At 43.8% G+C, this 15615-nt stretch overlaps 1 protein-coding gene across 1 annotated transcript in view; it reads right to left on the bottom strand.

Annotated features, from left to right (window-relative positions):
- Positions 1-337: 337 nt before the first annotated feature.
- The window catches only part of SYBU (syntabulin), a 39904-nt gene continuing 24626 nt past the window's right edge, over positions 338-15615 (bottom strand). Inside the window, exons 4-7 of the mRNA XM_036404373.2 lie at positions 7247-7349; positions 4675-4878; positions 3551-3700; positions 338-2373 (exon numbers count right to left, since the gene is read on the bottom strand). Of these exons, the coding sequence (XP_036260266.1) occupies positions 1275-2373; positions 3551-3700; positions 4675-4878; positions 7247-7349 (1556 nt within the window). The 3' untranslated portion in view covers positions 338-1274. The remainder of the gene's footprint in view (positions 2374-3550; positions 3701-4674; positions 4879-7246; positions 7350-15615) is intronic.

The raw sequence follows: 15615 nt of genomic DNA, 5'->3' as shown, positions 1-15615 counted from the left end.
GGTAAAATGCCAGAAAGACTGGTATTGTTCTGGCATTGCAGTGCTGAGGAGTTACAGGTTTCCAGATGATTGCACTGGGTTAAAGATTAGGTCACTTGCATCTGTGAAGCCAGTGTGAGGCAACAGAGTGGGCTGTGTGTGCAACTGCAGCCCAGCTGGAGCCTTTAATCAGCCTGGTGAGTGCTAACACTTGGAACTGTATTCAGGTTTTCTCAGTCCAATTCTGATCTCCTGGAACAGTACCTGATACAGTACCTCCTCTAGCTCAGCCTGTACCTGACAGCTCAGCTAGAATGGGGTACTTTTTTATACCTTTCTACAATAAAAGACTCACACATTTGACATATCTATCATGCTTTACTGAACTTGTGATTATAAAGGTAATTTACAATAAAGCAATTAAATAAACAATAAGTTAAAACACAATACATTTATACATAGTATTTCAAAGGGCTCAAAAGACTATCTGGTTCCAATACATAAAGACTTTAAAACAACATTAAGAACCAAAGTGTATCCACGCCTATACTTATCATTGTAACAAGTGTTAAGACTCCCAACGATGTACATTTTTGGTTACAGTCCCTGTATACGCACAAGACCAGTGAAATGCTCAAGCAATTGCACAATTGAGAAGAGCACTACATGAGACAGGCACGAACGATGTGCTGGAAGCTGCCTGGGGAATACGGGTTTTACCTCTAAATTGAATTGACACTTGGGACAACAAATGGAAAGCGCTAGCATGCTTTCTGGAGCACAGGTGTGATACCCTAGGAGAAGGTTAGTGCTGTCTAGAGAAATACCCCACCTTTCTCCAGCCACTTGTTCCTTGTGCATCTCGCACTACCCTTGAGCCAGTGCAAAGTGCTTGTACATTTGCTCAGTGAACCATCCAGGGAGAGTGACTGAGCTTAATCCTGGCTCAGCAGTGGAACATGAAAGAGCACTAGGCTTGAATTCCTATTTCTCTGGTTATGTTCACTGTGCAGATGTGCTGGCACCAGAAAGTCACCAGCACAGGGGAGGGACATGATGCCTGGGAGCAGGGGGACTATTTCTGTAAGCAGCAGTATTGTTAAAAACATCTTGTGGAAGTAAGTTTCAGCTTATTTTTTTTATTTTGAGACAAGGAACATGTTTTTAACTGATTTATAGTGCAAATTAAATAGTCAAAAGCAAAGGATGGACTCTGCCAGAATATACAGTAATCTTTTATAATCCATCTCATCCCTCTTTCTCTCTGCCTCAGCCAGTTGGTGCCAGAGTAGAGTTTAGGTTTTGATATTGAAGGGTGTTCGGCGTAAAGAGTGCAGGGCCACCAGGCAGCAACCACGAAGCAATGCTCCAATATTGTAAATAGGATCTGTTCCTCCTCTCTGAGTACTCAAAGCCCACAAAATAGTTGGTACAACAGGGGCTGCTACAGCCAGAAGATCCCCGAGGAGACTGCTGCTCCAGTATCTCCTCTTTATTCCTGTATTAACATACTCAAAGGCTTCATCATCATGAGTTTCTGTAAAATCAAGTTCTTTCATGAAACGGTTTTCATTAACTCTGTACTCCACCTTCCTGCATGGAGACTCCATAGGAGACAAAAGGATGGCAGAATTGGGATCACTTGGGGTTAAGTCCACTATGATACCAGAATCACTGAAGCTTCCAAGAGAAAATTCACCCAGATCCTTCAGTGAAGAAGGCGGGCTTAGAGGACAGGTGTCTTGAGCTCTGAAGATGTTTTGAATGAGCTGCTCCACATCCAAACTATATGGCACCACGTCAGTCTGGATGGCCTGTTCCACCATCATATTGCTTTTTGCTTCTTCCTGGCAATAAGTTAGTTTTCCATCCAGAATGATTTCAAGCATCTCTTCATTTACAGCAGCACTGAAGGGAGCTGGATCACTCAACTCAGAGGTTGTGGTGGTCAAACTCTCTCCAGATGAGTCAGTCCCGTTAGCTCTGTCCTCACTAAGAAGCAGATCACTGTCTGCCACCTCCTCCAGACCTTGGTCCTCCGTGATGGGGCTGTCTGGCAGGGTGGCACACAATGATAACAGCTTCCCCTCTGAGTCGCTCGTGTACTCCAGGCACTGCTCATCCCTCACAGAGTGGTTCTGAGCCATCTCCATGCTTTGCAGCAAAGATTCCAGTTTCTTGTTTTGAATGTTTATGTCTATGAAGTATTTCTGAATTTTTTTGTCTTTCTCAGCCAAGCTGTTTTTCATGCTTTCAATAACCTGCTTGAGTTGTTTAATTTCACTTCTTGCTTCCTTTAAGGCTAGCTCTGCCTCCACACGATTGCACTCTTCTTCAATCCAGTCCTCCCTCATCCGTCCCAGCTGAGCTTTAAGCTCTTCTATTTCTGTTTCCCTGTAGCAAAATAAAAATGATGTAACACTTCTGCTGACTGCTCAGTTAAAGCCAACATGAGGCCCCCACCACACAGTGATGGCTCTGCTGCTGAGATGCTCCAAGAAGGAAGCAAATTTCTCCAGGTGCCATTTGTGACCACCTCTGAGAGAGCCAAGATATGCCAGCGGATTGCTAATGGGAGTCACTGACCTCCCCACAAAACCAGCAGCCTTGTGGGCTGTGCCATGATCCTGGACAATTTGAGGCACAAGTGGTGACCTCTAGGTCACATCCAACCACTGTAGTGCTTAAAATCTCCCCTACTCCCTCACCCTGGAGCAAATGGGAAACAGCTGCCTGGATGCATCCCCTACTGCCTGCCAGCAGCTTGTCACATACAGCCAGAGACAATGCTGGCCTCAGACAGCCACGGAGCTCAGGTCTGCAGGCACATGGCTGGTTTTCCCCACCAGGGAGCCAGAGACTGCTGCAAGGACATGGGGAGCAAGTGGGAGAGAGGGGACTCCTATGTCAGTTCCAGGCCTTGCTGATGCAGAGGAAGAGCACAAGGTCCCTGGAACTACATCTTGGGCTCTACTCAAACAGCCCTTTGTGACCCCTTGGGTTTTCTGTGCTGGAGAGCCAGCTCTCAGAGTGCAGTTTTAGTAAGAGACATCTGCTGCTGCGTAATGCATGTTGTCACTTCTTTGCTCAGCATCCACACAAAGGACTATTGTGAAAAATTCAGCATGTAAGTGACAAAAACACAAATAGGCACAGTGGTTTGGGTATGAACTATTCTTTCACTGGGGAAAAGGAGGACATTTGCAGTTCTACTTCACTGAGAGAGGTAGAACAGGACACTAAGGTAACACATGCTAGCAGGTAGAAACTGTTCTATGTATAAAAGGTCTCAATCTAAATCAGACTTGTGAAAAGTTGTCCTTTAAAAGTATTTTATTGTGAAAGTTCCAAGAAGGAAAAAGAGCTATATGTATAAATAAATGCATTGTTTTGCATCCCCTTAGTACACTCTGAAACCTGAAATACTGAAAACAACCTAACCAGACTAATTGTATTTCAAATTTCTTAATGGAAACTTCATTGATCAAGAAATGAGTAAAACCACTCAGGATTACCACCCCTAAATGTTCCCAAATAAATCTTTCTGACTGATTTCTGAAGTGAGGTTTACCTTTCTTTGAGTTTGCTTTCAGATTCCTTCAGCTTGGTTTTCAAATGTCGTACTGCCACTTCTTTCTGCTGCAGAGGAGTCAAATACTGCTCTGGGTTTTGTGGCTTAATGCTGTGATTGTCACCACAAGAATTGTATCTCCCTGATCGCCTGAAAAAACCCAAAACAAACCATCACATACATAACATCACTCTTGCAGTTCTTAAGTCCTGGCAGAAGGAAAGACATCCCGTTGACTGATAAATGCAAAACTTGACTCATCTGAGGCTCCTCAGAGTCCACACAAGTTACTTCACCTTGCAAATCAAAGTACTCGAGGAAACAGCTGATTTGTAGCTACAGTGCAAGATTTACTATTTATTGTACTTTGTTTCTGTGTCATTACATCAAATAAGGCTTTAAACTTTATTTTAACTTTACAATGCCTGGCCATCCCCTCACCCCAAATGGGTGGTGTGCCCAAGAACAGGCAGGGCAAGGCAGCCATCTACAGACAGCCAGGTGAGGCAGCCCAAGGAGCTGAGCACACTGAAATCTACACTCATCCTGTCTAGCTCTGGGTGTGTATATTACATGCTCAGTCAGCCAATACACATGTATATTGGCTGCTCAGTCGTCTGGGAGCGTGAGCAACAGCAGCAGCATGGTGGCCACTTCTTCTCTGCAACACATGTCACATGCTCTGGCAGGTATCTGTATTCTTTCCTATACAGGAAACTGCACTCCTTAGGGAGGTGCCTAAGGCCTGGCGGGTTGAATTTTCTCCCAAGTGTATCACGTTTCCTACACTACCCCACCCAATTCTCTTTGAAGTGAAAAGAACCCTACAACAAACAAACCAGTAAATCCTCATGAGAACTGATGGCATGAAATAGCCTGCCTTGGAGTGAAAACCAACTGCAAATGACTTTGACTTAAAGTAAACTTGAATTTTACAGTGCTGAAACAATAAAGTTTTACATGGTATGGAGAACCTTGCTGACTGTTTTGTCACCTATATAAGGCATCATAACTATGGTAAGGAGCAAGATGATCTGCATGGCAACTCCTACAGCTGATCCCACACTACAGTGCAGAGAGAGTGTCAATGTACCCAACACCAGGAGGCTGAAACACAGACTTGCCTCATCACTGGACTGCTGTCACTGCCTTTGTATGAGCCTGAGTTGCTGCTGCTGGCTGAAGAAGCCCTGTAACTCTGATGGATGTTAGCAGGACTCAGATGGTTTTTGCACAGTGTTGATGAAGCGTCCTTTCCATGTGAAGCAGGTGGACTGGCTCCAGACTTGTAGGATAAGGATCCATTATTCCGACCATAAGAACCACGACTGGAGAAGAACCAAAACGGTGAAAGCATTATTCTCATGACACAACCCATTATATGTCTTATTTTATATACAAAGTTGTCTAAACAATAAACCAGAGAGATAACTGTGAGTGGCTGGAAAGAAATAAAATTCTGACATGATCAGCAACTGCATGTTCTTTCACTGGCAGGGGGCTCTCAGTCTGAATTACGTGTTCTAAGGAAATCTCAGCCATTTTACATCTCTCTGTGGACAGCACAGTTCCCAGTGACTCCATCAGATCATCCATGTTTCCTGAATCTTTGACTCTGTTAAGTAAGGAGAGGCCTGTGGTCTGGACTAATGCCAAAAGAACCACACTCCAGCTTTCCCTGGCCAGGCCTGCAGAGTGGTGCCTGTGCACGGAGGGTTGCTGTAAGACTGCTTTCATGCTCCTCGGCAAGCAGCCTGAGGGATCACAGTGTGCAATGAAAACAGATTTTGTTTGGGCCACTGTTCTTTTCTGCCTTTGGCATACTGGGTGCTTCATCTGTCATGGTCAGCTATTCATCCACTTCGATATAGTTCCAGCCTCATGCAGAGCAGGCTGAAATAGTATTGAAAGAGACAAAGGAAAACACAGTATTTTCTTTTTTCTTCCGTTTTTCTTTTTTTCTTCAGTTTTTCTCGTACATATTTACCTTTCTTTTTCCATTCTTTATTAAAGAATCTGTCAACTGTGTGTGCTTGAAAGCAATTGGTATCCTCCCTGCCTGACAGCTGCCCAAGGGCTGGAGTGCTCTGAGGCCAGCTTCTCGGGATGTGTCCCTTTTCTGCTCACTTGGTTTGTCATCCTACACTACTACACTGCCACCTTCACTCTCCCATTGGAGTTGTTCTTCTAAATGGTAATGAAAGGGCAAGTTTAAGAAAAATAAAATTTAAAAAATCCAAACAAAATATACCAGAAAAAGGCAAACCCAGCCAGCAACAGAGAAGGCATGAATATAAAAAATCAAATACCACAGAATTATGAAGCAACATCTCTTCTTTAAATTGTTTCACTTGGTTTTTTCCCTTCTCAGCAAATGGAACAGTTTATAAGGAACAGATGGTTGAGTGGCTGCTGCAAACCTTCATCACACTGCTGTGGTTTGGATGATTTTGTAATTACTTTACAATGAAGTACAGGACTGTGGTTTGTGACAACATTGAAGTGTTTCATAGCAAGAACAGTCAAAAAAGAACATATTGCAAAGGAGATATCTCTTTCCACTTCATACAGTGTATCATCAACTCTGGTGTGTGGCAGAACTCGCAGAGACTGTGCTTAACATAGCAGGGCATCTGAAGGAGCCTCATTACAGAGGACTTCTGTCCAATACAGGATGTCAGTATGCTCTAGTAAAGTTATATTAAAATGCCCAGTAGTATATGAAATGACACAGAATCTTACTGAAATTAAGGTGATTTTAGGGCTTCATATTACACTTAGTACCATTTTTTCCCACAGCCAGTAACTTTACTTGTTGAATGCAATCTAGAGGGAACTCAAGTAGTGCTTATTTTTCCAAGAGTCTCATGATACAGACAGGAAAGCGCTCTCAAAGCCTCATTCTGTCAGCCTCTGTGCGCCGGGGCACACTGCGACCTTCAGGACGCCGGTGTGACTCAGGCACATGGGTACCCTGCTGCCATCCAGCCTGCCTGCCAGCTCTGCCACCACGGGCAGGAAACCAGGCCTGTCCCTGTGAACTCCTTCCTCCTGCTCCACAAAATGTAACCAGCAGGGATTGCGTGGGCAGAACACTCCATCCCAATGCCCCTGTGTTCTCAAGCTGCCTGAATTTGCAATTCACAGATGACAGGGAGAAATCTTACAAAAATCTTTCATGAAAGGTTCACTTAGATAACTATATATTTTTTTTAACTGCCTATAAGCTGGGCAAGGGTATTTCAGAAAAAAAATCCAACATCAAAGGCAATACTGTCTACTTCTTACAACAAAAAATAAGATAATGATCTGGAAGGGTGTAAGCTCAGCTGACAATTTATGACAGAGATAAAACAAATTGTTAAGACCAAAAGGTTTAGGTTAACTGGTTAGAAATACTGCTGTTAACTAACACACCCAGCTCTCTCTCCACTTCAGACAATGCCTTTTCTGCCTTACCTGATTCTATTTCCTGCACTTGCTATGAATAAACAAAAAAGCCCCCAACGGCTGGCTGATCTGGCACACTGACAATTTCTGTGCACTGAATACAGCATTTTTTTCTCTCTTATATTGCAGTTCTCACCAGTGTGCTACCCAAGAGCCTTGTGTTAACCCAACTGCTTTAAAATACAAGACCTTACACAGTAGTCTATCTTTGCACTAGCAATATTCAGGAAAAATTGCTTTGCTTACTTGCGAGAAAAAGAAGATCTCTTGCTTCCAGCAGCCGACATATGGACTTCAGGTGCTGAAATACTGCCTGTGCTGCTTGAAGAGCTAAAATCGGCTTCACTGCCTGGAAAGGAAAAGGAAAGAGTGAAAACATGGAAATTATAACTCAAAGATTGTTTTCAAAATAACAGTGAATCACAAGCATCCTTCCTTTGTCTGTTCTGGGTGAATTTCAGAAGTTGCATGGATTTTCAAACATCCCTGGCGACAAGAGCTGGATTTGCTCCAGATTCTCCCCATTTCTTCAGAACTGGCACTTCAACAAGAGCAGAAAAAAACATTTGGACACAAAACCCTCACACCACAGAAGCCATTTTAGGTCTCAGACAGGAACACTTGTTGTGACAACCTGTTTGCTCCTCACAGACATCGACAGACGAATGAGGCTGCTCACGTGGCTCCTTCAGGAGCACAGTGATTAAGAACACACCACTGTAATTGGGTATTTCTCATGCTTTAAACCATGCAGAAACACTGCTTGCTGCTTCTGTTTTGTTTTCTCAGATAACATAAATGTACATATATATAGGTAAAGGCTAATGGTAAATCTATATATTTATCTACACGCGTATGGAGAGTTTCATGTGGTACAGAAGCATAGTGAGGCAGTTGTAATAACCTTAAAATAATCCAGTAATCACATGTAGGTCTCAAGTGTTTCTCAGGTACCAAGTCATCTGATTACTGATTTTCTACGGATCACACCTTTTATTTGACGAGCTCTGGCATATACAAGGGAAACTGCTCTCATTTTGCTAAGGCAGGTAGATGTACTAAGAAAGTCTTATCCTCTGGAAGAAAAACACACCAAAGCTTTATTTTTTTTCCAATCTGTCAGTCTAATGGCAAGCATCCTATGCCATACACAGGTCTCATGCTGTTGAGCCATAGTAATGAATGGTGACTTTAGCTGAGGGGATGGAAATAACTCTCCAACACTTTTTAAGCAGCTGACCAAGCACAGCATTTCTCACCTGGGAATTTCTGTATGTCATCCCATGGATAGACATCCCCAAGCCAGAAGCTGCAAACTTGCCACTTTTGTTATTTTTTCCACACAGGAGAGATGCAGCTGGAGCCACCATCATTCGCTGCAGCTAGACCTCCTAGTCCTCAATCTCTCTTAAATTCTACACAGAGCTCATGGTGAAAGGTGCATCTTTCACCCTGAACACCTGAGACTGGGAAAAGGCTTTGTCAGAGCCTGGCTTCACAGCCTTAAAGAGGCTGAGACAGCCAGCAACCATTCTTACCATAGGGCAACACTTAGCAACTAGCCTTAGGATAAGGTGTGAATGGATTTAACCCAGTACTTTCCCTACCTCATGACATCTGAGAGCAGCCTCTATTTCTCTGTGCCTCTGCATCAGCCCATCCCAGGATATTCTCAGCCCAATTTCAAAGTGCTCAGATACAAAGTTTAGCTCTTCAAAAGGGGATCCCAGGGACCCAGCTCTAGCACCTCTAACCAGCTCCATATCCAGTACAACGCCCCTGATAATCAGATCCAAGCCACCACACCCATAACCAGATCAGAGCTGTGTGCAAATTTGCAAGGGGAGGAAGGAAAGCAGCAAAGCCACTTGGTTTCACAGAGTATTTATATCATGTTTACAGATGTAAATGTGAGTGACCTTCTCCTTGGGAAGCAAAATGATCATGGGACATGATGTTCCAAGACAGAACAGTTTTCCTGATGTACAAAATATCCCCATCTACAAGACTAATGTACACTCCAATTAACCTCTTGGTATCACACTACACCCAAAACTACTTTTCTAAAAAAGACCCAAACAGGTAAACACATCACACAGATGTCATACCTCTGGTGTTTCTGTGCTTGCAGGACACCAGCAGCTTTCCCAAGGCAAGTCCTGGCTGTGGCACAGAGAGCAGGAGCCCTAGCCAGGGTTCATCTCTGGGTAAGCAGATCACATCATAATCAGATCTTGCTATCGAAAGCATTGCCGAGTAGCGAGGCTTAACAATCGCCTCTCCCTGACCTGCCTGGCTTGGAGCACCAAGAGCTGCAAGGCTGGGCACTGCTGGTAAGAGCCAGCAGTGCCTGAAAACACAACCACACCATCAGCAGAGCTTTCTGAAAGACTGAATTGCATCTGAGACCAGGAACTGTGTCTGCAAAGCATGAACTAACCTTTCTGGCCCTAGTTCTAATAACAGCTACACACAAGCTTAACACTTCACACAGGAGACTACTTATGTTTAAAATTAGGCATGTGGCTATTTATAGGATCTTTGAGAACATTTTATAAGTTAAAGAGGTCACTGCTAGTAATGGTTCCAAGCGTACAAATGATGTTTAAACCAATTTTGTGTGTAGCAGAGCTTGACAGCAATGTTAATAGGAGAATTTAAAACATATCTTTTCCCATTTGGTAGACATCTCTGAGCAAAGTAACATGTCATCTATCCATAAAATATCCATTGCAATATTGTCCTGGGTAGGTGTGACTTCTGTCTTACAAATACCTTAACAAAACATGAAACTCTCTGTCTAGCAGCAGTGCAGGCAAGAGCTGAACACGGTTTCTCATTCTTCTAATGCCGTTCTCCAGGCTGACAGCTTCCTAAGGATGACTCTTGATTATTTTTGTCACTGTGACTATGTAATGGCAAAAACTCACACATGTAAGCTCCAGAACAGCCCATTAATTTAGTGCTAACAGTGAAAGAGACTGACATTTCTCAACCCCGCATTCCTTTGTCCTAACTGGCCGTAACTTGTTTAGCTCCAATAAGACACTTAGCTAAAAATTCTTTAGCTAACTTGTTTAGCTCCAATAAGACACTTTTCTCTTAAAAGGACTCTTACCCCTTGCTTCAAAAGATGCTACACGTTGAGTCACCAGCTTCAGCAGTATGTCATTTGGAGTTCACCCATTCCTCCATTCCTATTCTTCCAGGCTGCAGCCATCAGTGTCCCAGCCCATGGAGCCAGCCCGGTGTCCATGCTGGGCAGCCCGTCCTCCGGCCTCCCCCGCCCGGCAGCGGGCTCCGAGCAGCACGCCCACGCTATGGGAGCAGAGCTCTGCACTGCTCTGTGCAATGGGAGGAACAGCACAGGGATGGCCAACCAAGTACCGTCACATTTTCCAGGGTTGCTCTTTGCCGGGAATGGGTATCTGAGAAGCAAGAGAGCAATCCTGCAGAGCCCAGAGTTCTTTACCGCTCGGTGGGCTGCGGCACCGACCTGAGAGCGCTCTGCAGGCAGCATCACGCTCTGTGCTGCCTTTTCGCCTCCTTGCTGCCCCGACAGCATCGCGACAGCCACTGGGCTCGGCTGACACCGAGGGAGGAGAAGGGAGCCCGTGCCAGCTGCGGGGCGGCCTCTGACGAGCCGTGCGGGCAGCGCCACCGGGCAGAGGCGCGCAGTGGCCACGGTCCAGCAGCGTGCGGCATCCGCCACCACTGCTCGGGGAGCTCACGCTCTCCTGTCGCAGCACGGGAATCAACTGGGAGACTCTTCCGAATGTCTCAAGGGCGTTTCCCATGCTGCATCCGATGCAGTAAGAGATCTGGGGGAGGGACTGAGGAGCGGGAGAAGGAGCTGCCTGTGCGGGGGCCGCTCCGCCTGCCGCTGGCACGGCTGCGTGTTTACCCCAGCGGCGCAGGGCGGCCACCGCGCCGCGCTCTGGGCGTGGCAAAGCCTCACCTTAACCTGCATCCTCTGCCCTGCCTCAGCCACGGCGCAAGGACAGCAGCGGTACCGTTCCCTCTTAAAGGGAGTGTCTTATCCCTTCCTGCAAAAGATGCTACACGTTGAGTCGCCAGCTTCAGCAGTACGTCATTTGGAGTTCATACATATACATATACATATACATATACATATACATATACATATACATATACATATACACATGTGGTCGTGTTTATGGAGTTAAAAGATACATTTTGTACACCAGAAACGACCTAGGAAAGAAAACTGCACTGTTCACATGCACTAAAAAATGTAAAAAAACCCCCCAAAAAGCTGCAGAGAAGCAACGAAATCTTGCTTTAACATTTCAGGCTTTTCTTCAAATAACACCCTTAAAAATGACATATCTTTATATGTATATCAGTCCTGAAGTAGGTTTTGCATATAGCCAGTGAAACAGCTGTAAAAAAACCCAGTGCTGACGGAAACAACTTGTCCTCAAATTGTAAAGCATTTAAATTTGCTGACCTTTCTTGCCTTCAAAAGCACTTTGTGATACAGCCAAGTGACCAAAATATGCATACATATTAACCACTTTGGTGCAGTTACTTGAGGAATAAGTGGCATGCTTATGTCTCTCTAGATAGCTTGATTTTGAGACCCCCCAGAACTTGGGCCTATGTGAAAAAATATCCAGCAAGGTCATTAAAAGCAGCAGGAAAAGTAGTGAGAATTCTGTTGTTTTGCCCACTAATGAAAGGACCAGTATTTTTAAGAGATTTGGTTCAATTTATCTTAAGAGCTTTAACTCCCAGCTACATCTCTAGCTCCAATATTTAACAGCATAAGCAGTATATTTCCAGGAAGCACTAATGCTGCTTTTATTTTTCTATTTAATATGGGGTTGTTCCTGCAAGATTTTGTACACCACAAATGACTGAGGAAAGAAAACCACACTGCTTACATGCACTGACAAATGTAAAAAAAATAAACTGCAAAGAAGCAATGAAATTTTGCTTTAACTTTTCAGGCTTTTCTTCAGATAACACCCTTAAAAATGACCCATTTTGAAGTAAAGTCTCCTAGTGGGAAATGTGCTGAATTCAAAGTGTCAAGACCTTAGATGACAGCGGGTTTTGGTTCCAGTCCCTGGCCTTTGACTTATTATTTATTTGACTTAGGATTATTGTATGGGAGACTCTTATTTTGGACTTAACTATTACATTACTCACTGAATAGTAACTGGGTAAAAGCAGATGTAACCTTGAGAGCAAGGAACAGCTCACAGCTCTCCTCCATGTGGACTGCTGTAATCTTTGGGTGACAAAAGATGTTCTCATATGCTCTGCCTCTGCTGGTGTCACTCTCCACTATAATGAGAGGGGAGGAAGCTGAAGATGCCCAGTAGGTTGCACTGGTTCAGGAACTCTTAGGATTAGTGTAGATTTGGGCTCCTTTGGTCTAAAGAGAGCACTGGGCTCAGACCTTTTCCTCAAGCTCTAACTGCTCAGGTGTGACACAGCACAGAGTGGTAGCACTAGCACTGCCCATATTTCAGAGGAATGAAACCTGCTGGATGCCTGCACTCACAGAGAAGGTCTGGCTCTGCTATGGAGCTTCACAGTGAATCCAAGGCATGCATGTGGGCACACCCAGGACTACAGGCAGGTGACTAAGTTTGGGACATGGGCACTTTTCCCTGGCATCTCCTGTGGGCATGTCTGGCATGCTCTGGATCTTGGATTTTAGTACCTAATCACCCCTCTGGTTTTATACAAGGTTTAGTCATTGAACTCACATTTTTGAGTTGTGCTCCACGAACAATGGCAAGAAACTGCGTACAGCAATGGCTGGCATCCTCAGTCCTAAGGCAACAGGCATCCCTTCCCTATCCCACTGCACTGGCCAATGAATGAAGCCATCACTCCCACTCCTGGGTGGACATCACCCAACTGCTCGACAGTGCTCCCTCGGCAGACAGGTCTGCGGTCACATTTCAGCTGAGTGCTTGGCCCAGTAACAGCTGGGACCTTGGGCAGCTGGCAGAGACGCATTTAGAGGAGATGTGGAGAAAAACTGGGTGTGGGTCTCCATAAATTGTTCAAATGTGTTGGGCAAGAAGATTTCCAGCTCAAAACCACACAGACTTTTGGGAAGGACTGCAACACAGATCCTGCTTCCCTGTGTTTGGATCAAAATGCAATTTTACAAGTGATTATTTATCTTGATTTCTGCTCATTTTTATTGCTTATTCTTTTTACTTTGAAAGAAGGATTGTTATCAAATAATTAATCTCATTAAGCAGTTTTCTGATCTAAGTACTATAGTTCTAGTAGTAATCTGAACCACACTAATGCAAATTATAAGCATTGCAGATCTCAACATGAATACATAATGTGACTTATGCATTCTGTGAAACCACAATCAATCAAGCTCTTCTCTCAAAACACAGTCACTACAAAATAATTACTGACTTTGGCTGAGAGCCATCATGCATATTCTGCATATCACTATGATCTGGGCTTGTGTTTTTCTTAATTGTTTCTAATTCACTGATTTGTAGAGAAGCCAAAAGTGGATGTTGGAACGACAAAGAGCATAATAAGTTGGAGGTTTTTGCTGCTTTATGCATTTTTAAGGCTATTTTTCATACAGAAGTCAGCCTGACCTAATTTTTTTTTTTGTGCTTCTGTATGGAACTTGAGCCATTCCTAACAACACCTCAAAAATTACTCCCACAGTTTCACTCTTCTGAGCCTGAAGTGACCTTTGTCAGGGGGAACATATGCTCATGGAGCAGAAGGAAACAGTCTGGGGAACTTATCTTCATGTTCAAACAAAAAGGCTCTTTGTTATCAGAGACAGAAGGATGCTACTTTCCTACACCAACCTCAATACAAACATTGAGACTGGAGATTCAAAAAATACACTGGGAGTTTTATAACATAATGCTAAACTTGCATTTGACAGTTTCATAAATTATATCTCTAATCCACCTATGGACAAGTATATTTTATAAGCAACCATGCAATATCACCTCAGGGGATTTTTTTATGTAGCGGGCAGTACTATTTGGTCTGTTTGAAGGGAAATGGATAGGCTGGTCAGAAGTATTTTTAGGAACTGGAAAATGTCATCTTTGGCAGGGATAACCTAGCAGTACACAGAGAGGCAGCAAACTTCATCACAGACCGGGAAAAGATCCCAGCCCTCCCGTCACGTTGGTGGCAGAAGTTTAACAAAGGGCTTTCAGAGGCCCTTCAACACATCTCCCAAATCTGCTTCCTGTGTGCAAGGAGGAGGGCACAGTGTATCTGTGAGTGCATGAAATTGCATGCAAAACCTGATTCAAGTGAAAGCTTCTGCAAAGTCACCCTTAATATAAGACATATGGTTTTCATTTTAATGTGCATAAAACATTTTAAATCAGTTTGACATGTTTTCAACAGGCAAGGGAAAAACACTGGAAGGAGAAACATATCTGGGGGGTAACTGATGAAACAATCCTGCATTTCCAGGATGAAAAGCAAAATTTGTTGTAAGCTAATACAATATTTACTGTAAAACACATGTTGAAATTATTACAAAAAACTAATGAAGTTCAAGTGCCATCTGTTGAAAAGAACAGCAAAACCTTACGCAATTGGTTGCATAAACTATATTTTTTACAGTAACAAATCCAAGGTAGGTCTGAGGCCAATGCATTTCAAGTTATTACTGCCATCATTTGCTGCTTTTTTTCACTCTTACTGTTAAGAAGCAAAAATGACAGACAAGAAGCCTGTGCTTTTTCAGCTTATTAATCCTTGCAGGTTTGTGGTCAAGCTGTATTCCACCAGCTCTAGCAAGCAGAACACAGCCTGCCCAGATTTCAAAAGCCAACAGCTTCCTATTATTTACAGAATCTAAGAAAGGTGGAACACAGACCTGTAATGAAGTGCCTCAGCATGGAAGCAAGACAATGTAATAGTAATAAAATATGAAACAAACCTGGCAGAATTTTCATTTCTTTAAAATATATTTTATGTAATGGTATATATAAAATACACTATTATAAAGCAGCTATTTTTCTATGCCACATTAAAGGCAGTACATTTCAGAGTCCTTGGGGAAGCCATGTCCACCTTGCAGTGTCTGGAGGCTGAATGTACAAAACAAGGTCTGGTCTCCAGCTTCTGGGGGGTTACGGCAGTTTTGGAACTGGTGCTGTCCTGAACTGCCATCTCAGCAGGTACCACCTCCCACCAGTCTCACTCAGCAAAGCTTCTCAGCTCTGCCAAACTCATTTCTGTGCATGCCTGGAAGCAGGTCAGCTTAAAAAGTAGTGAACAGTTTGGTGCCTCTTTCAAAAGACCTGGGTGGGTGTTTCACATTATACACAAGTCAGGCTTCACACAAAACAAACCCAATGACAGCTCTTTTATGTTGTCTGCTTTTCTTGGGAAAGAAAGGCTCCACCTGGGATTTTTAGGGCCAGGCTTAGCTTTGAACTGGGAGGATGCTGCTCATGATATCCCAGTCACACCCCCAGGAACACAGCATCCAGCAATAAGAACTTGATAGAGATATGAGGGCCCATCCTTGCAGCTTATCACACCTTTCTCCAGCTCCTCCATAAAACCACCTAGTAGTCTGGAATGCCTGTCTTCATTAACTCCTGCTACATGGGTGA

The sequence above is a fragment of the Molothrus ater genome, chromosome 1 (genome assembly GCF_012460135.2).
Source record: "Molothrus ater isolate BHLD 08-10-18 breed brown headed cowbird chromosome 1, BPBGC_Mater_1.1, whole genome shotgun sequence".
Taxonomy (NCBI): domain Eukaryota; kingdom Metazoa; phylum Chordata; class Aves; order Passeriformes; family Icteridae; genus Molothrus; species Molothrus ater.
Note: the sequence above shows the minus strand (reverse complement) of the source record. Positions and strands in the feature narration are given on the sequence as shown.